The sequence below is a fragment of the Vipera ursinii genome (assembly GCF_947247035.1).
Source record: "Vipera ursinii genome assembly, chromosome: 2".
NCBI classification, from domain to species: domain Eukaryota; kingdom Metazoa; phylum Chordata; class Lepidosauria; order Squamata; family Viperidae; genus Vipera; species Vipera ursinii.
Window position 1 is genome coordinate 121,204,544 of NC_139513.1, and position 23,653 is coordinate 121,228,196.

General features: G+C 42.9%; 1 protein-coding gene across 1 annotated transcript; it reads left to right on the top strand.

Annotated features, from left to right (window-relative positions):
- Positions 1-4,868: 4,868 nt before the first annotated feature.
- On the top strand, positions 4,869-23,318 carry FADS6 (fatty acid desaturase 6). The gene is made up of 6 exons (XM_083352389.1): positions 4,869-5,124; positions 12,861-13,027; positions 18,457-18,637; positions 20,157-20,344; positions 21,722-21,901; positions 22,743-23,318. Exons 1-6 carry the CDS (start codon positions 4,944-4,946, stop codon positions 22,890-22,892), a joined length of 1,047 nt encoding a protein of 348 aa, XP_083208515.1. The 5' UTR covers positions 4,869-4,943; the 3' UTR covers positions 22,893-23,318.
- Positions 23,319-23,653: the final 335 nt, after the last annotated feature.

The window sequence follows — 23,653 nt, forward strand, 5'->3', positions numbered from 1 at the left end:
GGCGAGCCGGTGCAAAGCTTCAGGGGGATGGAAAAAGCAGACCCGACCCTCACTGTTTGTAACCGGTCTCTAAGAAAGTCTTGAATGCAATCGCAGATGGATTTATTTATATTTATATTTTTACATCTTTTTCATATGTCATTTGCATTTGCAGGTGTTGCCACCATGATAGCTCAATGTCCTGTTCTTCCAATTCTTGTTTAGTTTGTAGTTTCCTATCACTATTAAAACATCTTTATAAGTCACAAGTTTCTCATAATTAATTAAATTGGGTTGTACAAACGCCTCCATTGTCAAAATCCATCTGGTATTTTCATGTAAGTTCTTGTTTTTTACCTTTTCCCATGTCAAAACAGTGCATTTCTTATATAGTAGTTTTGAAAGTATTTGTGAAATTTGTTCTTTCCACAGCATAGGAAAGCATGCCATCCAAGTTATAGGTCATGTCCTTCTAGATATAATAGTCTTTTATTTCTAAGAGTTATCCATTCTTTTAACCATGTTAGTATGGCTGCTTGATAGTACAAGACCATGTCTGGTAGCCCAAAGCCTCCTTTTTCTTTTGCGTCTTGTAACATTTTCAGTCTGATTCTAGCTTTTTTCCCTTGCCAGATAAATTTCAATATCGATGTATTTAATTTATCGAATTTTTTTTGGTCAATTTTTATCGGTATTGTTTGAAATAAAAAGAGTAGTTTTGGTAAAATATTTGTTTTCACAGTCGCCATTCTTTTCAAGATTGGTAGTTGTAGATACAGAAAGTGAGGAATGTCTTTACGGCATTGTGAAATATCTTTCCATTCTCACCACAAAGTTTCATCAGTAGAAAAAAAAAGGTTTCAAATGAAGATCTTATGATTACAATTTTTGGGGATGCATATGGCATTGTTTAATTGTTTCAATTTCCTTGAAACTGGTACCTCTAATCTTTCAGACCATTGCATTGCAACACTTAACATTTTTAAAACACTGATTTAGTGCAGACTTTGGATGGACAAAAAGGAAAATTTGCTGCAAGATGACAAAGTGTGGCTACCTTAACCACTCAAAATGCAATTGGGAAGCTGGATCTCACCATTTTACGCCGTCCCTGTCTAGCATACAGTCCAGACTTCTGGATTTTCCCTAGTTTGGAGGAATATTTTTGTGATTAAAATGTTGAGGTGGAATATATTATCAGAACCAGACTGAAGATATCTTTTCATGACAGTTTTAAGAAGCTTGTCCATGACTGACAGAATGGTGGTGATTATGGGGGGGAGGGGAATGAATATAAAAAAGAGCTTATTTCAAGGACTGATTTCCTGTTTCATTTATTAAAATATCCTGGATTTAACTAAAGTTAGGAGGGAAGATTTTTTTTTACATCCAACCCTCATATTTACAGCCTTAGAGCATAGACCCAACTATGGTCTTCTGAACTCTGTATTTTCTGGCATTTGAAACTCTTTTCAAGTATGATGTGTGAGTAGATGTGCCTATGAGCACGTGCCTTTCAGTCAGTTTTTGATTCCTGGCAATTGCCTGGACAAGTCCCTGCTGTTTTCTTAGCAGTGTTTCAGAAATGGTTTGCTATTGCCCCTGTTTTAGGACTGAGGGAGAATGATTGGCTCAAGAAGGTGGGACTAGAACTAATAAGGAACAACCATTTGTCCAGAATGGTGAAGAGTCTCCTGCTCAAGAAAGGGGTTGGACTTGAAGACTTCCAAGATCCCTACCAATCCTGATAGTCTGTGTAGTGTTTCCTGATGTCTTAACTACTACACCAAACTGTATTGTGTGAGTAGGATACATAAGCCCATATAAATGACACACGGTCTTGTCTACAACTATAGAACTGGATCTGTGGATAATTGCTTAGAAACATTCCCAGTCTTCCCTAGCCAGCTACTTTGAGTAGAACTGTTAGGAATAGGTACTGTCTAATTTACTTCTAACAAATTGGGGGGGGGGAGGTTGGCATGCATGCACACACAGCCCTTGCACAAGCAGTGGACTGGCGCACATGTTTGCAGCTTAACTTGCATGAGCGATGGGCTGGTGTACATGCGCACAAGTGCCCACCAGCCCACTGCTCACGCAAATTGAGTTACACGCACGTATTCTTCGGCCAGCCACTCACATGGCCCAATTCCAAATAGGCCACAGCCTGGGTAGTGTGTCACAACCTGGGGGTTGGGGACCTCTGCTGTAGGTTTATCAACAGACAAGCAAGCTGTACCCTTTCTTTGATCTGTGTGCTATGGATGGATTGGCGTTGGATGTGCTATGAACAATTTGTGAATGTGGTTGTTAGAAGGCATAGGAGCTGCACAAACAGTTCTTTTCTTTCATTTGTTAAAAATCACCCTGTATATCAATAATCTCCTCTGCCTAACTGCATGATCCCGTGAAAGAATTTTATTTTAATTATGACTCAGTTGTTTGGTTTAAAAAATAAATAAATAGAAAACATGTTTCGTTGTAATTACAGGGCAAAAATACAAATGTGGTGAGACACCACACACACACACACACACACACACACATTTTTATTAACTTCTTCACATTTTTGTATGATTAAAAATACTTTTTTTTATCTGTTCATGGAGACTGCCTGGACAGACCCCTGCAGTTTTCTTGGCAAGGTTTTTCAGAAGTGTTTTCCATTGCCTCCTTCCTAGGGCTCAGAGAAAGTGACTGGCTCCAAGGTCACCCTGCTGGCTTTACGCCAAAGGGAGAAGTGGATCTCACAGTGGTCCCAGTTCCTAGCCTGGTGCCTTAACCACTACACCAAGCCAGTTCACCATTTTAAATTAAATATGTATGTGCCTTTTAATTCTGCATCGAATCAAGAGTAGGCAATACCAATCTTCCCAGTGTATCAAGAAACAGAGTATAATCAGCTGAATTCCTTAAAAAAGTGTTAGATTTCTTTTACTGCCCAGCGTTAACCTTGATTAAGCGTTAACCTAATAAACAGCCTGTGGTATACAGGAAAGTCCATGAATTACAACCATAATTGAGCCCAAAATTTATATTGCTAAGGGAGACATTTGTTCAAGTGAGTTTTGTCCCATTTTACGACCTAGGGAAAGAAACTAGTGAGCAAAACCTGAGTGGATGTTGTAGCTATTGACCCTGGAAACAGGCCGGCAGGGAGCTCTGTTCTTTCCAAGCTGTTGCTGAATTCAAGGAGCATTTTCAGCTCTTTGTTCCATCTTTCCATCTTCTTTGGAATCCCTTTTAAAAAAAAAGCCCTAGAAATTAATCAGAGGATTTTCTAGTGTTTAGATAAGGTGGGAAGTGGACAAGCTTTGCTCTCCTGCCAAGAGAACTGGAGGAAAGCATGACAAATAGTTTATTGTCGGCTTCTTGCAAATTTCTGATAATTTTCTTTAAGCTCGTGCTCAGAAAAATTGGATGCCTTTCCTGTCTGCTCCCGCTCCTTCTCTTGTGTATTTTGTGACTGTTGTTTCGTGAAATAAGGTGCCTCGCACTTTAAAACCAACTGAAAATTTTGGGGCCTTGCTCTCTTCCTCCTTTGTTGCCTTTAAAAATGTATCTCCTTCCATTGAGGCAACTGAGATACAGGTGGTCCTCAACTTCCGACCACTGTTAGTCCAAAATTTCTGTTGCTAAGTGAGACATTTGTTAAGTGAATTTTGCCCCTTTCTTGCCACAGTTGTTAAGTGAACCATTGCAACTGTTAAGTTAGAAACACAGTTCTTAAGCGAATCTGGCTTCCCCATTGGCTTTGCTTGTCAGAAGTTTGCAAAAGCTGATCACATGAACCGACATAAATATGAACCAGTTGCCAGGCACCCAACCTGTGATCATGTGACCACGGCGATGCTGCCAGTGTGAAAAACGGCCATAAGTCACTTTTCGTCGGTGCCGTCGTAAGTTTGAAGGGTCACTAAATGAACCATTGTAAGTTGAAGACTACCTGCGTAGAAAGGTAGTTCAGAAAGTCTTCCAAATAGGGCAGGGGTAGGCAACCTCGGCTCTTTTATGACTCATGGACTTCAACTCCCAGAATTCCTGAGTCAGCATAGCTGACTCAGGAATTCTGGGAGTTGAAGTCCATGAGTCATAAAAGAGCCGAGGTTGCCTACCCCTGAAATAGGGGGCCAGGAACAGTTAGGGAGCCAGAGAGCCCTGTGGGGGGGGTGGGGTGCTTTAAGGCTGGGGATCTTCTGGACCTCCATCTTCTTGCAGGTTCCAACCAACTGCTTTGTATCTCGCAGAGGTCCCCGGGCTGTAGCCAAAAAAGCTGCCATCGGAATAAACGCAGCTGGCGTTGAAGGCAAGGGGAGGACTCACTCCCAACGTCTAGCCTGGGACCCGGGGCAGCTCCTTCGGATTAAACAGACTTTGCCTGCTAGCCAAGCAGACGGAGCTGGCAGCCTGGCGGGCGAGTCTGACTGCACGCCGCGGCGGGGCTGCTGCCCACAAGGCCAGCCCCATTTCTCCTCCTCTGCCGCTTTGCCCTTCCCGGGACGGCCGGGCGCGCTCTCTCTCGCTCGCCTCCTGCGGCCGAGGCAGTGGCGTCCCGACTGCGGGAGATGGAGGAGCCCCGCCGGGCGGAGGCGCTGCCGAAGAAGCGGGAGCCGGGCGAGGGGGAGCGAGGGAAAGGCAAGCGGGCCGGGGAGGGAGCAGGTGCCGCGGGCACCGAGGAGGAGAGAAGGCGGGAGGAAGGCGAGGGCCAAGGGCGAGGAGGGGAGTCCTCGAACGACGCCGTCCGGCCACAACGGCCCAACGGCTGCAGCATAGCAGCTGGACAGGAGGAGGAGGAGGAGGAGGAGGAGGAGGAGGAGGAGGAGGAGGAGGAGGAGGAGGAGGAGGAGGAGGAGGAGGAGGAGGAGGAGGAGGGCTCCGCAGGACAAGGCGGGAGCTCCCCCCGAGCTGGCTCGGCCCCAGATGACAACTTCTGTCTCTCTGCTCCGGGGCAAGAGGCGGTCATGTTGAAAAGAAGAGGGGCGGAAGATCTGCAGCCCTCTGGGGAGCCGGGGGGCTCCGACGAAGCCCTGATGGGGGAGCTGTCCGAGATGGTACACAGGGCGGTGAAGAGCAGCAGCTGGTGGGAGAGGCACGGCGTGGACGGCACCATTATCGCTCTGAACCTGCTTAGCCTACCGCTGGGTAAGGACGCCGGTGGCACGCGTGCTGGGTGGGCGGGAGAGAGCCCTACCGTTCCTTCCAACCTTGGTTTCTACTCTGGCCCTCGGGACATCCACTCTGGCCATTAAAAGCTGCCTACAAGGCGGTGGGTCCTATTACCGGTACGAAGCAGGGGCCGGCTGTCACCTTGCCAGAGAAGGCAAGGATTGAAACGTCTCTGGTCATCAGAGAGAGAGAGAGGCAGGTTTAAAGCAGGCTTGCCTTGCAGCAGCTCCTTGAGGTAAGGGTTGTAACAGGCAAAAGACCGACTTGCTGAGCCGGTTGGTGTCTGTGTAGAATATGATATAACGGGGGTGGGGTAGGGTGGGGTGGGGGAAGCCACCGAGTAAAAATAACAAAGCACGTGCCGGCACCGTAAAGGGTAACACATCCATTACTGTACTGCAGACGTTGGCACAGAAAGGAACTGTGATTCATGCGTGTGTATGCAGGGGGAAAAAAAGTGTTAAGTTTTAAGATATGACAGCATCCTTTGTTGCTTTTGTAGGAAAACAATAACGATAGCACAGCTAATCTTTTGGAAGCTGGGGAAGTAATTACAGCATGTCATTCTGATGACTGATCAACAACTAGCAGTGAAATCTTGTCCTACTTAAAAGTTTCTTTGGAGTTTTCACATGGCAACGTGACTTACTAGTGTCTGATGTGCAATAGGAAAAAAGGCTGTATCTATACACCAATTAAAAATGAATCAGTATGAACACTGCTCCAGTGTTGTTATAATTGATAATGGAACAAAATAGATTCTCAAAAGAATTTGCCATTAAAGGCATATGTGGTAAAATATATTAAGCAGAGACAATCATAGTGGATGAACTTTTCTACGGTGGTTTAAAACTACATTACCTTGATTTATTGTATTTATACCCTTCGACCTTGTGAAAGAGACTGGGTTGAGAATGATTAGCTGGGTAGAGAGTGCCCAGTAAGCTCCACTTGCTGAATGGAATTTGAACTTGGCTTTAACATGGTGGTTTAAGAATTGTTCTGCATGACAACACTAAGGTGTTGTTCTCTAGTGTAAGACAGCAGGAAATAATGCCAGTTTAAGGAAGTTCTCACGCCATTTCCATTTTCAACTCCTACTTTGTCTTGGCAATGGAACAGACTAGGTGTTTTGTCCACACCAGAAGCAGGGAGGAGTAGGGAAAACTGGTTGTAGGCGAGTCATTCCCTGAAACTGGAGAACTGGAAAAAAGGAAGCTTTTCTCCATTTTTCTCTCCTTCTTCTCTTGCTGCCTGGTGGGGAAAAGCAAATATTTTTTAGTTTCCTCCTGGAGGGAAGCAAGTAGGAGGAAAGTGCTATGATAAAGTTACCCAAGGGTGCTGGCAGAAGAGCTCCAGGGACCGCTTTAATTTGGAAAATTTCACTCTGGGGCTTCTAATAGGTGTTCTGTGGGCTCCCTGCTGAAGCTGCCTTGGATATTTTCTATGAAAAAGTTATGACCACAATTCTATGAATAAACTGTGGGTCATTTCACTGTGGTTCCATAATGAAGCAGCCCATGTTTTCCTTGAAGATCTGCTAGAGGATCTGCCAGTCACGTGAGAAGGACTATTAGAACTGGCAGATCTGTGAAGAAGTCAGCACGGAACTTCCTTAGCCCTGTGGGGAAGCAATGTTTTGTACATCTGTCGAACACTCTGCGGGTGGACCCCTGGACATGTATCAGCTTAATGTGAATCTGTGGTGTAAGGGGACCAAGGACACATGTCAAGCGCGGCCCTCATGTCTTCAGTGGGGATGTATCAAAGCTGTGGGGTTGGGACTAGGTATCGCCCAGTTGCAAGAGCTGTTCTTGAAACATGTCATTGGTCTTTTGTTGACACATACCATATGTCCAAATGTCGGCTGGCTCGCTACTCTGATGTACTGATGTACTAAAAACTCCTGCTTTAGTGCTGGCTATACTGAGGTGGCAGACAGTTGTACTGCGGGGAAAGCACCCAGCAGGAAACTTCTATGGAGGGAGGAGAATCAGATCTTTTTAATGCTAAGGATAGCTGGCCTCTCAAAGTCTCCTCTTTCTTTCCTGCACCCCATCAGTTAGGAAGAGAAGTGGGAGATATGGGTATTTGGCTCAGCCGATAACCTTGACCGTCTCCCTATCAAAAGGTAAATGACTCTGAAAACCAGAGGCCAGGGTGTGGGAGGGAGAATGGCCAATAGGAACAGGGTAGGTGCTGTAATGTAGTGGGTCCGACGCAAGGAAGAGACGCCAGCCAGAGTACGTGTTCAGCTCTTTATTGGAAGGGGGTAGCGTACTGAGGAATGAGGGTTACCTGGCCTCCTTAAATACCTAGCCAGGTAAGCGGACAGCCAATGGGGTTGGCCCTAGGTTTCCCGCCGAAACTGGATTTCCCACCAAAACCGTTCAGGCCAACGCCCCCTGGTGGCTGTTGCTATGCAGGTGCCTGCATACATAACAGGTGCCTTTCTCTGAACTTTGCTTAGAATTGTTTGCTGACCACTTGGCTCTGCTTGTACCAGGAAAGTATGAAAATACTGTTTTTTGCAGAGGAGCAAGGCATGAATGGATGCAGCCTTCATGGTGGCCTGGAAGAGGGAGTTGGAGGACAATGCAATGCATTCCAGTTGAGAAATTGCACATGGGCCATCCTCACACCAGAGCAAGCAGGGCCGGATAAGCCCTAAGTATCATCGTGTTGTGGGAGTAGTACAGTTGATCTAAGATGAGAAGACAGGAGTGATCAATCACTGAATATTTCAGAGTATTTTGCTGTGTAGTCCTAGAGTTTAGTGAAACTCTAAAATGTTCCTCTTTACGTCAGAAAGGTCTGCAACAGAAATGCAGGGAAGAAAAGCACGAAGGTATAACTTCCCCAGTGAACCTTCCTAAGGACAGTTTTGAAATGCTTTTCTTTTCTGAAATACTCATGAAAACAGAATACTTAAAATGCATTTGACAGGAGCAAGCTGTCTCGGTGAATTACCCAGTAACAATCCATCTGAATATTATCTACAGCACAGGTCGGCAACCTGCGGCTCCGGAGCCGCATGCGGCTCTTTGAGCCGTCTCTTGCGGCTCCCAGCCGCCCGGTGCGCGCGCACCTCTTCCAACGGGCAGTGGTGCGCGCGCACCTCTCCAAATGGAGAGTGGCACCGCCCATTTGGAGAGGTGCACGCGCACCTCCCCGAATGGGCGGAGGTGCGCGCGCACCTCCCCAAACCTTTGGAGAGGTGCGCGCGTACCTCCGCGCGAATGGGCAGCGGTGCCGCTCTTTCAGGAAGCCCGCCGCGGCCCGTCTGTGAAGCTGCCGAAAGCGGCAGCTTAGCAGACGGGCCGCGGCAGCTTCCGCAAAGAGCGGCGCCCCTGCCCATTCCGAGAGGTGCGCGCGCACCTCTCCGAACGACCGGAGTTGCGCGCGCACCTCCCCAAACCTTTGGAGAGGTGCGCGCGTACCTCCGCGCGAATGGGCAGCGGTGCCGCTCTTTCAGGAAGCCCGCCGCGGCCCGTCTGTGAAGCTGCCGAAAGCGGCAGCTTAGCAGACGGGCCGCGGCAGCTTCCGCAAAGAGCGGCGCCCCTGCCCATTCCGAGAGGTGCGCGCGCACCTCTCCGAACGACCGGAGTTGCGCGCGCACCTCCCCAAACCTTTGGGGAGGTGCGCGCGTACCTCCGCGCGAACGGGCAGCGGTGCCGCTCTTTCAGGAAGCTGCCGCTTTCGGCAGCTTCCTGAAAGAGCGGCGCCGCTGCCCCTTCGCTTTCGGCAGCTTCCTGAAAGAGCGGCGCTGCTGCCCCTTCGCACGGAGGTAGGCGCGCACCTCCCCAAAGGTTTGGGGAGGTGCGCGCGCAACTCCGGTCGTTCGGAGAACGGGCAGCGGTGCCGCTCTTTCAGGAAGCTGCCGCTTTCGGCAGCTTCCTGAAAGAGCGGCGCCGCTGACCCTTCGCTTTCGGCAGCTTCCTGAAAGAGCGGCACCGCTGCCCGTTCTCCGAACGACCGGAGTTGCGCGCGCACCTCCCCAAACCTTTGGGGAGGTGCGCGCGTACCTCCGCGCGAACGGGCAGCGGTGCCGCTCTTTCAGGAAGCTGCCGCTTTCGGCAGCTTCCTGAAAGAGCGGCGCCGCTGCCCCTTCGCTTTCGGCAGCTTCCTGAAAGAGCGGCGCTGCTGCCCCTTCGCACGGAGGTAGGCGCGCACCTCCCCAAAGGTTTGGGGAGGTGCGCGCGCAACTCCGGTCGTTCGGAGAACGGGCAGCGGTGCCGCTCTTTCAGGAAGCTGCCGCTTTCGGCAGCTTCCTGAAAGAGCGGCGCCGCTGACCCTTCGCTTTCGGCAGCTTCCTGAAAGAGCGGCACCGCTGCCCGTTCTCCGAACGACCGGAGTTGCGCGCGCACCTCCCCAAACCTTTGGGGAGGTGCGCGCGTACCTCCGTGCGAAGGGGCAGCAGCGCCGCTCTTTCAGGAAGCTGCCGAAAGCGAAGGGGCAGCGGCGCCGCTCTTTCAGGAAGCTGCCGAAAGCGAAGGGGCAGCGGCGCCGCTCTTTCAGGAAGCTGCCGAAAGCGGCAGCTTCCTGAAAGAGCGGCACCGCTGCCCGTTCGCGCGGAGGTACGCGCGCACCTCCCCAAAGGTTTGGGGAGGTGCGCGCGCAACTCCGGTCGTTCGGAGAGGTGCGCGCGCACCTCTCGGAATGGGCAGGGGCGCCGCTCTTTGCGGAAGCTGCCACGGCCCGTCTGCAAAGCTGCCGAAAGCGGCAGCTTTGCAGACGGGCCGTCGCCATCGGGCAACCGGGAACCGGTTCCATCTCATTTTTTTAAAAATGGCAGCCGCGTGCGTCCGCGCATGCGCAAAAAACCTTTTTGCGCATGCGCGTGCATGGACACACGGACGCGGCTCCCTCTTTTTTTAATTTGTGATGGAACCGGTTCCCAGTGGCTCTTTTTCTTTTTTAGGTTGCCGACCCCTGATCTACAGTATATGACAGCCTTCTCCAATCTGGTATCAGGCAGATATATTGGTTTTTAGCATCTTTTGGCCATAGCCAACATAACTGAATGCCATGCTGATAGGAATGATAAGCACTGTGGCCCAGTTCATAGGAGAAGATATGAGGCTAGGGAAGGTGAAATACAAAACCCGAAACAATTATGTCTATGGAATTAGAACTATTCTTTTCAGACAGCCTCTGGAAACAAATTATTTTTTCTTTATTTTCTGTGTCAAATTACTCAGATTTAGGAGGGACCCAGTTCTGATTCTTGCTATCCTTTCATGTATCTCCATTGGAAACCTTATCACAATCTTTTGGCCTTATGTATTTATATGGCATGTTTATTTTGAAGACAAAATAATGCAATAAGTTCCTTGAAGAAAGAGCAGGGCAGATATATGACATACATGCCAGATTCTCCTGTCTCTTGAGATAAAAAGTGGCTATCGTTTTCTCTGAGGGTATCTTATTTGATTTATTTAATTTATGATGAAGAGATTGACAACCAGGGAGAAGTGTGGCTGTTTAATAAAATGCTTCACAGCTATAAATATAGCAACATTATGCTGTGCTGCAAGATGAACCCTGGTCCTTCAATTATTCCTAGCCTGGACAAATATCCATTGAGACTATTAGTAGAACAAGGTGTCTGTGAATGGATCATTCCACTAACATTGGACTAATCATATTGGATGTAAGTCATGTCCTGCAGATATACACTATTTTTATACTGAAGGTATCAGGCTAATGCTTTCAAAATATTAGATTAGAATCAGATGTAATAGCAGATCTGTAAGAGGCTGAAATATGAAATCATCTCTGTCATGTCATATTATCTGCTTTCATCCTAGAATGTGATAATGCCACCTTATCTCAATGAATAGTCTTGCACAGAGATAGTCATAGTGGATGTTCTCTAAATTGATAGATCAGCCGGAATAAATACATCATATTCCCTAAAGTTTTAAACTAAAATGGGTAAAATTGGGTCTTTATTTATATATTTTATAGGATGTTTAGCAGAGGTAATTACAGCCAGGAAAAAGATATTAAATTAGAGATTATCATGCAGCCCTCTTAACTTCTGCCCTGCGTTTCAAATACGATTTGTCTTTCAAATCGGTTGGGGCTGCAATTCCCAGCAGATCAACCATTGCTACAAGAGCTCTGGGACTTCAACTGACATGCCCTGCTGGATCTTCAAAAAACAGGAATCTATGCAAAATACACCATTAGGGAATCCTTAAAACATTAAGTTTGTTGAACTGTAAATAGCAAGCCAGGATCCTATCTCATGACCTATAGACAACTGACTAAAGAATAGAAAACAAAGAATAGGAAAAAATGGGCATTTTTCACACTGAAGAGATATAAGTAGTGGGGTCTCCAAGGCTCTGTTCTAGGACTGGTGCTTTTTAAACTTATTTGCAAATGATCCGAGATGACTAGTGGAATAGTCAATACAGCTTGACACCAAATTGTTCAGAGTGGTGAAAACAATGAAGGACTGTAAACAGTTCCAAAAGGATCACTGTACAAGTGGGCATCAAAATGTCAGATGTTATTCTGTGTGAGCAAGTAGAAAGTGATGTACATTGGGCCCCCAAATCCTAACTATTCCTACAAACATATAGGTTCGGAACTAGCAGTGACTGATAAAGAAAGAGATCCTGGAGTAATGGTAAATGGTTCAATGAAAATGTTGACACAGGATGCATCTACTATAAAAAAGGACAACAGCATCTTAGGGATAATAAGAAATGAGTTGTCAAATGCCCACATCTAGAATATTCCTGTTGATGAACCTCAAACGGATACAGTGGAATTAGGGAAAGTTCAGAGGAAGGCAAATGAGATGATGAAGGGGCTTGAGCAGCTTCCCTATAAAGAAAGTTTTGCAATATTAGGCCTTCTTTTACTCTAGAGAGAAGGTGAATGAGAAGTGGCATGACTGAGGTGTACAAAATTATGCATGGTATGCATAATGTGGATGGGGAAAGCTATTTTCCCATTACCAAAATATTAAAACCAGAGGCTACCCAATGAAATTGAATCCCGGAAGAATCAGAGCAGACAAAAGGAAAAAAAATAGCAATAGCAATAGTACTTAGACTTATATACCGCTCCATAGTGCTTTTCAACCCTCTCTAAGCAGTTTACAGTGTCAACATATCACCCTCAATAATCTGGCTCATCATTTTACCAACCTTGGAAGGATGGAAGGCTAAGTCAACCCTGAGCCAATCAGGATCGAACTGCTGGCAGTTGGCAGAGTTAAGCCTGCTACGCTGCATTCTAACCACTGTGCCACTATGGCTCTTTGGTGTACACAAATACACAATTAAACCTTGGAATTCATTACTGGAAGCTGTGGTACTGGCTACCAGTTTGGCTGGCTTCAAAAAAAGGTTGGACCAATTCATGGAAGTCATGGAGATCACCCATGATGGCAGTGTGGCTGTCTCTGAAGGCTTCTACTGGGCTTCTTTGCTTGGGCTTCCTTGCTTGGTCGGACACTCTGAGAACAGACTGCTGGATGAGATGGCCAGAGGTCCCATCCAGCAGGACACTGTTTATGTTCTCATGTGCCAAGAAAATGTTCTGCCTCTCTCTTGTAGCTCTGAACTAAACCTAGTTATCAAATTATATTTGTAAAGACTACCAGGGAAGATGGTAAATGACATGAATCTGGACTGCATTGTTGCCTTTGCTTATATCTGGAAAGATTCTAAGTGCTTCTTTTCCATTTCCAGGATTCCTGTTTCTACGTTCCAGTAATCCTTTTGTGTTCCTGGTGGGCATTGCTGTCCTGGGTGTGGCCCATCATACCCTCGCTGTGAAGGCAAGCCACTTGGCTACCCACAATGCTCTGGTGGAATCCAAATCATGGGGGAAATTATGGAGCATATTCTTCATTGAGGTTTGTTTTTAGCTAATCCCATTCTCTGAAAGATAGAAAGCACGACAAGACTTCTGTGGGTATGTGATATTCATCCAAAGTGAAAAATTGACATAACCTGCATAACTTACTTTTTTATTGAAAAGTTTTATAAAAGTTAGAATATAAACCCCAAAACCAACCCACCCTAAACCCCCCCTCTCCCTCCCCCACTTCCCAGAGATGAGCACAGGGTTACAAATATAATAATCATAATCTAACATTAACCAACTATATAAATAACCAAGTCCATAATGCGCTTTAACTCCCCTTTAGCATAAATATAAACAGATTAAAAGTAAACATAATAATAATAAAAACATAAACAAATTAATATCCTAATTATTAAACAATACAATATCCAAGTTACTAAACAATACTAATACTAATACTAATATCATATAATTAAAACTAATAAAAATTCCACTATAATAAACTATTAATAATAATAATACTCTAAAATTTACTCATAGGCTAAATGGAACATTTTAGTCCCATATTTATTCTGAATATAATCTATCCATCTTCTCCAGACCGAAATATATCTTTCTTGTGAATGATCCTTCAAATAAGCAGAAATCTTAGCCATTTCTGCTAAATTTGACACTTTAAGCGTCCATTCTTCTATAGTAGGTAAGCAATCCTTCTTCCAATATTGCCTTACCAATAACCTTGCAGCTGTTATCAAATTCAACATCAAGTTAATTTCTTTAGTATCACAATCTGTAATAACACCCAATAAAAATAATTGTGGAGTAAACTTTATCTTTCTCTTGAAAATCTTTTGAATGTTACACCAAATCTTAATCCAAAAAGCTTTTATATTTCTACAAGTCCACCAGATATGAAAATAAGTAGCATCCAAACCTGCATAACTTACAATAGCTAAACCAAACAATCAAGCTGTAGTTCATTGCAGTTAACTGAATCACATGGTCATTAAATAAATCCAGCTTCCCCCATTGACTTTGCTTGTCGGAAGCTGGCTGGGAAAGTCGCGAATGGTATTCACATGACCCTGGGACACTGCGACCACTGTAAATACATGCCAAGCATTCAAATTTTGATCACATAGGGATGCTGTAATTGTCTTAAGTGTGAATACCACACAGCTATTTTCAGTGCCATGGTAACTTCATACAATCAGTAAATAAATCAAGGATTATCTGTATCTCCTAAATGTTGCAAAATTGCCCCCCCAAAATGTGGTTACATCTATTTAATTAATTTACTGTATATAGAGCTGAAATTATAAAATTTATGATAGTGTATGATCATATTTTAAAAGGGACGCAGTGTCTCAGTGGGTTAGGATGCTGAGCTTGTCGATCAGAAGGTCGGCAGTTTGGCAGGTCGAATCCCAAGTGTCGCATAGCAGAGCGAGCGCCTGTTACTCGTCCCAGCTTCTGCCAACCTAGCAGTTCGAAAGCACGTAAAAATGCAAGTACAAAAATAGGGACCACTCCGGTGGGAAGGTAACAGCGTTCCGTGCGCCTTTGGCGTCTAGTCATGTCGGCCACATGACCACGGAGATGTCCTCGGACAAGCGCTGGCTCTTCGGCTTTGAAACAGAGATGAGCACTGGCCCCTAGAGTTGGAAACAACTAGCATGCATGTGCGGGGGAACCTTTACCTTTTACCTTTTTTATGATCATATTGAACAAGAAAGTGGACATGGCCATTTCGAAACATGCCCATCCTGGTTTTCAAGTTTTAATATAGTTCACTATCAATGTTTCACTGCAAAATTATTTGGAAATGTTTGGGGATATTGCCAGATCCATACAACCCAAAGTGCAATGCTTTTCAGATTTGTTTTTTTCTTAGATACTGTGGGAAAGAACAACTAGCTTAATGTTACATTGGTTCATTGCTTGTGTGAATGCAGTAATGATAAAGTAATAATGCTAGCAATCAAATTAATTGGGACTACTTAAAATCAAAGAGATAATAGAAGTTACCAAGTTGATTAATCTACAATCTAGGACAAAAGGCATCCTATTTATATTGTGAAGAATATTAATAATTGGCACCTGATGTTGATATTGTTGATATTCCATAAATACACGGTTGTTATTTGGACATAATGCCTTAGGAACATAGAAGTTCCTTTCACATTAAATAATTAAATATGCCATATTTTATTGTTCCCTCTTTATTGGATCTTCATTGGATAGATAATTGCATTAATATATTTCAAAATCCTTTCTTCCTTTCTCTTGTTAGGTCATAGAAAGTAATAAAATTAGTACCACAATTGGCAAAAGCTAGCTTTGTTGTGTTTTTGCAAGCTAGTAGAATTGGGAATATTTAATAGCTTTATATGTTATTTTCAATTATATGTAAGAAGCAGAATTGCACATCACAGTAAAATGGAACTAAAACTAGCATTGTGCTGATTAGGGGATTTCTGAAGGACAAATAGTTGGAACAGCTTGAACTACTAAAGTAATGTCTCTAGTCAACAATCAATAATCTATTTTCTTCTCAGCAGCATCTCAAGGACGTCAAGAATAATTTTTTGCATGTAGATCATAGGGGGTAATTATATTTTTATTCTTTGTCTGAAAAGGATGCGTGGGAAATAGCCAGCATACATACCCCAAGAAAAGCCAATTCTTGAAGGAAACAAAAAATGAATTGAGCCAGTAATGTATTGCACCTGAAATGAGTGTACTGCAAGAGACTGAATGGAGAGTATTTATAAATGATTCTGATTCATTTTAGGAAGCTTTTTTATTGACAAGTGCTTTTGATTCTGTATCACAGAGAAGATATTTCTGGTCATGATTAGTATAACTCAGGGGTCTTCAAACTTGGCCCTTTTATGACTTGTGGACTTCAACTCCCATAATTCCTCAGCCATGCATGCTGACTGAGGAATTCTGGGAGCTGAAGTCCACAAGTCATAAAAGGGCCAAGTTTGAAGACCCCTGGTATAACTGAATATCCTTCAGAGGACCAAAAATACTTCAATGCTTATTTTATATTTCCAAACTTCTTTGTTTTGGAGTAATATGGGGGTATTAAATTTATTTATTTATTTATTTAATTAATTAAATTTTTATACCGCCCTATTCCCGAAGGACTCAGGGCGGTTTACAGGGCAGCATAAAATACAATATAAAAATAGTATAAAATTAAAATAGATTAAATTAATTAAGCCCAACAATTAAAACAATATTAAAAGCTAAAACCGCTTCAGTCCAGGCCTGATAGATCAAAAAACCAGGTTTTCAGGTCTACATGCCTACATACACAAACATGTCAGATTCTGCAGTAGAAGAGAGCAACCTTGGGGAGCTGCAATTGGCAAAAAACTTCTGAATCTATTTCTGTGGCTTTCCGTTGATGCTTTTCTTGCACTGAGGCAGGTTTGTCAGAAATGGCTGAGAAACCACAGGTAAGTCCTTAACTTACAACAATTTGTTTAGCAACCGTTTGAACTTACAATAGCACTAAAAAAAAGCGACTCACCACCAGTCCACACAGTTACAACCATCGCAGCATTCCCAGAAGCACATGATCAAAATTTGGGTGCTTGGCAACTGGCATGTAGTATTTACAACAACTGCAGCATTCTGGGGTCCTTGCGATCACCCTTTGTGGCGTTTCCAACCTGTTTCTGGCAAGCAAAGTCAACAGGAGAAACTGGATTAGCAAGCACATGATTTGCTAAACAACACCATTCGCTTAACAACTGCAGTGATTAGTTAACTGTAACAAAAAGGTTGTGAAATCAGTGTGGCCCACTTAATCTCCTTACTTAGCAGCAGAAATTCTGGTCTCAATTGTGATTGTAAATCAAGGATTATCTTATAGCACGGGTGTCAAACTCGCCACATCACATGACGTATCATGACTTTTTTTGCCTTGCCGGAGCTGGGGTGGGTGCGGCCTCCATATGATGCAACTGACCTGCAGGCCGGCAGTTTGACACCCCTGTCTTATAGCAAGGTAGGCATTCTGGTAGTGATTTTATGTGTGAAATTCATAGAATTGTAGAGCTGGGAGTGGCTGTTTTGGTCCTCAGGTCCAATCTCCTACTTAATGCCAGAATTCAAATTAAACCATCCTGGACAAATGGCTTGAACAGATATAGTGAGTCCCCACTTGAACAGATATAGTGAGGGCAGCCAACACCTTTCTACATGATTGGTTCCATTTTTTATTTGCTCTTACTGCTTCTGTAACATTTAATCATAATCTGTACTGTAACTTTATTATTCTGTGTCTTTGAATCTGGGATGAGAGAGAACAAGCCTTGACCTACTTTGATCGGACATTCTTGTGGATATCTGAAAAGCATTATCTTGCGTTTGCCTTTTCTCAAGAAAAAGCAACCACAGCAATCTCTCTCTTCATAAAGCGATGTTTGAGTCCTCTCATTATCCACACATTCTCTAAACCAGGGGTAGGCAACCTTGGCTCTTTTATGACTCCTCCAACTCCCAGAATTCCTGAGCCAGCTGTTGGCTAAGGAATTCTAGGAGTTGAAGTCCACGAGTCATAATAGAGCCAAGGTTGCCTACCCCTGCTCTAAACCTTCTTTGAATGCTTTTAAAGTGTGGTGCTCAGAACTGGATACAGAAATCCAGATGAGATCTGTCCATAACCAAAATAAGGTGGAACAATTATATATCATGCAGTGAGATCTAATTTTATTTCCCTTCAGATCCATCTAGCATGGCCAGTGGCATTAGTCTGGGTGAAAACTGTATCAGAATATCTAGAGAGTAACAAGTTAAACTCTTCTGCGATGTATATATGTTTTTATGTATAATTGGATGACATAAGCTGAGTAAATTTCTCCACTGGGTATATTATGGACTCCTGAAAGTGACTATAGTGAAACCGCTTATCCCATCATACACCTGTTTAAATCAAATGTCCCCTTTAAATCAAATTAACTGATCTGAAGATTTATGCTGTTATCAACATTGCTTTAAAACCATCACACTCTAACAAACAGCAATCAAATTTAGGAGTGCAACTTTAAAGATCTTCATTTCTATGGTCTGCTACAGACTTCCTCAACTTGCTTTCTTCCAGCTACCATATTCTGGAATGACTGTTGAGTGTTATGCAGGAATTCATCATTTCTTGGGTGATGGGAGCTGTATTCTAACACAGGGGTCCCCAACCCCTGGTCCGTGGACCGGTACTGGGCCACAGCATGCCAGCAACCAGTCTGCACAAACAAGCAAAGCCCCATCCACGGGATGCAGGCAGCACACAAAACCACACACTCAGGTCCGTGGAAAATCCTTTCTCCACGGAATCGGTCCCTGGTGCCCAAAAGGTTGGGGACCTCTGGTCTAGCACATCTACTGAATATCATAGATATAAAGTACCATATACATACGGAGGTAATTGCAGTGTTCTTTATTTGCCATTTCTTTCTGTCCCAGGTTTGCTCCGCTTTCACAGCAGAACAAGGGTCCTACCACCATGTAAAAATGCACCACGCTTATACAAACGTCATTGGCCTCGGGGATTCCAGTACCTGGAAGGTTCCTTTCCTGAACCGTTATGTTTATATGTTCATTGCACCTATTGCTGTACCTATCATAACTCCTTTAACAGCCATTGGTATGTTACCGTCCTCCAAATCCTCCTACTAATCAGCATACCTTTCTCTTCCATTAGTTTTAAAGTGTTAACGTTGAATGCAATTACATCTCTTCGTTAAGACTGACTGTCGTTATAGCTCACTCTGTGTGGAATTCTGCCTTTGAAAGAATCAGAGAAGCAGAACGAACAGAGATAAGGCCAGGAGCCTAAACCTTCTTCCATGAGATAAAGCTATTCACCCAGCAGCTTGCAACACAGATTATGTGATGTGTTATTGGATATGTGCCTCCCTCAAATCCCTCTGCTCTGGTTTAATTAAAACAAAAAAGCACTTTAAAAAAGGGTAGATTTTGAAAGATTACAATCAGGCCTCTGGATTTATATATTTTACACACACACATACACACACAAATTTCAAATTTCATCAGAGAATGAGCACTGGGGAAAGGGGCATCTGATCCTTTCCCCTGAAAAATTAAATTCTTCCCTCCCCCAAACTACAGTGTGTGTCTTAGAAGGGAAATCCTTTCTTTTTCTCTCTTGGGAGTTCCATCCATAAAAAAAAAGTAGCCTAAAGGACAATTCTAAACTCCTTCTTTCAAAGCACCTTTTCTTGAATATTTAAAACTTTGTAGCGCTGATCTAAATCTAAAAGAGCAGAGGAAGTCTTCAACGTAAGACCACAATTAAAGCCAGAATCTGCATTAAGTAAAGTGGTTGTTAAGTGTGTCCTGCTTGCTTTTACAACCCACCCCCCTTTTTTGCCACAGCTGCCAAGCTGTAGTTCATTGCAGTTAACTGAGTCACATGGTCATTAAACAAATCCAGCTTCCCCCATTGACTTTGCTTGTCGGAAGCTGGCTGGGAAAGTCGCGAATGGCGTTCACATGACCCCGGGACACTGCGACCGCTGTAAATACATACCAAACATTCAAATTTTGATCACATAGGGATGCTGTGATTGTCTTAAGTGTGAATACCACACGGCTATTTTCAGTGCCGGGGTAACTTCATACAATTACTAAATAAGTCAAGGATTATCTCTATCTCCTAAATGTTGCAAGATTGCTCCCCCCCACCCCCAAAAAATGTGGTTGCAGTTTAGAAGATATAAAATGTTCAAGGGAGAAATAGTGAAACAGTAGTTTAAACCATGCCTGTGCTACCTTTCCATATTTCATAGCAGTGTGATTTCCCATAATGGGAATGGTCAAGCCCCTTAATTGCAGAGTGTAGACTTTTTAAAATTAGTTTTAAGCCAAGATATCGAGAACAAATTAGAGCAAACATCTAGCCATTTCTTACTAGTGAGTTCTTTAGGTAAGGTCTCTGAGTCTCCTTTTCCAGTGCTGTGTGCACGAACTATCCATTTCTTTGACAAGTTTGTAATGACAAGTTCCCATCTCCTGGTTGTGTGTCTCCATAAATACGCCTTTCCCTTTCTCAGCCTCAGAGCAATTTCTTGTACCTTTTTTTCCCTACAAAAACAGCAAGAAGAAATAATAGCTTCCCTGTTCACTTACTGTCGTTTCCATAGGTTTACTCAGAGAGGTAGAACTGAAAACTGCCATTCGGACTTTGTGTTGTATATTCACTGGTCTGTATGCCCACTATTGGCTGCTGCTTAATATCTCAGGATTCCAGTCTAGCTGGTCTGCACTCAGCTGTATGTTGATTACCCGTGCTCTCCTCGCCCACGCATACATCCATGTCAATATCTTCCAGGTGAGGCTATCATCCCTATGTTGTGTGAAGAAACCTATTAGCTTAGCCTCTCTTGGCATAAGAATCCTGCATTGCGAAAATGCCCACGTTTTCCCTTTGCTTGCCCAGATTTGCCCTACCGTATGTCCGAATGCTGCTTATAAATGAAGTACGCCTTGTTACAGTGCATGTAGCTATGTTTTGCCATTATCCCACAATGCATCCCCAGGAACCATGATTTATTTAAATTTTAAATATGACCACTTTGCTGATATTAATAGATAATTTTTATTTTGGTGTAATTTTAGATATATTTAATATAAAAGAGTATTTATATTTTAATATACGCTGCGTCCTGGATTTTAGATTTTATATGTCAGATGCTAGTGAGGTTATTTTACAAATGTATTTTAACTCTGTACTAAATTTTATTTGTCAAGTTATCAGTACTGGTCTTCGATCGCACTAAATCTAATTGAACAAATGAGTGGGAAATTAAAGAGGTTGAGAAAGGGGAGTTTAGAGAGTCTGAAAAGATAATTGTATTTTCAATGTTTATACTAATTTTAGCTAGGTGGATTCACTAAAGATTGCACTGAGGCTATGGTCTTGTGTATAGTCATGTAAAAATAAGGGTGTTTCTACCTGTAGGCTTCTTAGAAGTAACATAATATTAGGCAATAATTTCATAATTCATTGTGTAAGAGGTATTTTTTGATTAAAAAACACTGGGAAAACATGGAAGTGTTTCAGATTGTCCTACAGAAACTTAATGAGATATAGTCTTACATAAACTTGGTGGGATTTGCTTCCAAGTATTTGATTGTATTTTTCTTTTTATTAAATGGTGTATACTGAGTATTTCTCAGAAAGAGTCTAATTTGCATTTGGGGAACTTGGATCTTCAAATATTGCTGAATTCCCAGCATGTCTTTACTGGCTGTGCTGGCTGAGATCAGTAACATGTAGAGGGCTATAGGTTTCCCATCGCTTGTTCATACTTCTTTACTTTATGTATGAGTTTTTCTCCAAATATTCCACAGAATGGAATCTATAACACTGCAAAGAAATTGAACAAATCACTCAGATGAGCTGTGGTGGTGCAGTGGTTAGAATGCAGTATTGTATACTGTAGTCATTATTCTGACTGGCTCAAGGTTGACTCAGCCTTCCATCCTTCTGAGGTTGGTAAAATGAGGATCCAGATTGTTGGGGGAAATAGGCTGACATTTGTAAACCACTCAGAGTGTGCTGTAAAGCACTATGGCGTGGTATATAAGTCTAAGTTTTATTGCTATTTCACAGATAAAAAATGCTTCTTGGCTGACCGCATTGCTATCCCAAGAGTTTTAGTTTCCTAATATCCTAATAAATTAACATTTGTGGTTTATCTTATAGCATATTGGTCTACCCATGTTTTCACCTGATAAGAAGCCAAAACGAATCCACATGATGAGCTGTGGAGTTCTCAATTTGCCTCGAAATCCTCTGTTGGACTGGGTTTTTGGACACTCGATCATTAGTTGTCATGTGGAACATCATCTTTTCCCAACTTTTTCTGATAACATGTGCCTGAAGGTGCGAGGTTGAATGGCAGATGGAATGGGCATTTGGAAGGGTAGGGTGGGGCAAAATAAATACCTGCTGAATGTTTACTTGTAAAGAGAAGAGTATGTATTTAAAAGGTGATGAGTTTCATGTAGGCCAAAATCCTATCCCTCAACAACAGGGGGAAAAAAGGTATGTTCTTGATCAGAAATTAGTTTTTATACAGTTCAGGCTTCTTTGAGATTGAAAGGGGACACTGGTCCAAAACTACACATCCTATAGACTTGAAATCATATTTTCTAAAGAATAAGTTTCATTTCTGAATGATAAGAAAGATGTTTTACATTGCACATTCTAATTCTTCCTTCCATGGATCATATATACAGATAATTTCATTTTACTTTATAGTACTTTACATAACAAAATTGTTGGTTTCTCTTCAAGAATTCTTCAAGTTCTCTTAAGGGAGCTAAAATGGCATCTCAGAGGCTGCTAAAGCATTCTGTCTATACCGTTTAATTCTTATTTCAGTTGTATATATATATTGGGAAGCACGCAATCTGGCAAGGAGGGCTCAAATGCAGAGTTAGCCTGGAGTCATTACATAACCACAAAAAGGCTACAACCAATTACCCACTCTCCAAACACTTTTGAGCCTATTTGTTCCCCAGAGAAAGTTGCCAGGCTGGGGAGATTCCTGTATTATAGGCAGAATATAATAAAGTGGTTAGTCTTGTTTGCACCTGACAAGATTTTTTGCCATTTTTAGTGATCAGCAGTGTTCTTTACATTTGGCTCTGGGCCTACCCTAATCAAAAATAAACATTAGTATTTACTATAATACTAACCTTATCTTTCCTTTATATTTCAGATAAAACCTGTGGTTTCTCAGTATTTGAAAAAGAAGAAATTACAATACAATGAGGATTCTTACTGGTCACGCTTGAAGCTATTCCTGGACAAATATGAAGAACTGATGGTCCATGCACCTCCTATTTCTGAACTTGTAGGGATTCAGTAATGGTACTTTTATGGCTAGAGCTAGGGCCTTAAGGCAGCGTGGTTTCTTTTTCCAAGATAAATGCCTTTAAAGTCTAAGTTAGACCTTTTAAGTTTAAGTTTTAGGAAAATCAGCAAAAATTATCTTTAGATACCGGATGCAACTGCCCAGTAATGGGTCATAGGGGAAAATCAAAAGTTCCAATTAATTCAATTGTACTATCTTTGATTTTCTTCTCTGCTGTAATAATCTTTGCACACTAATACATTTAATGGATCATTTCAGATTCTGCTATTCTGCAACCTGAGGGAGGGAAATCTAAGGGCTATTTAATGTTCTTCCTCTTAAATTAAAATAATTTAAAAGTTAAAAGACATTTCCACAGTGCAAACTTTGACAAGTTCTATGTAACAATTTCTTTTCCTCATCTTGGACATATGACAGCAAAGACATCTGTTGGATTGATATTCACATAACTCTAATTACATGAGAATTTATATGGTAAAGAGATACTTCTTGCCAGATGCTTCACAGATTTTCATTTTTAGCACACCCTCAGCAGGTAGCAATCCTCATCCTACTTTCACTGTTTTGAGAAGATAAAGAATGTCAGGCCTAGCCTGCGCTTAGCAGACCTCCACAGAATATCTGAGGTCCAAGCTGGGAAGTCAAAAACCACCCTGGAAGATGGCAGCAGTAAGCCACTTCTGTACTGGCTTACTGGGGATGAAACAGCATACAAGGTGGAGGTACAAAAACTATCCATATGGTGTTGTAACAAC

Coding starts and splice junctions, on each gene's coding strand:
- FADS6 (XM_083352389.1), top strand. CDS start 4,944: ATGTTGAAAAGAAGAGGGGCGGAAGATCTGCAGCCCTCTGGGGAGCCG. Junction 5,125..12,860: donor CCTGCTTAGCCTACCGCTGG/GTAAGGACGCCG, acceptor TTCCATTTCCAG/GATTCCTGTTTCTACGTTCC. Junction 20,345..21,721: donor TCCATGTCAATATCTTCCAG/GTGAGGCTATCA, acceptor TTTATCTTATAG/CATATTGGTCTACCCATGTT.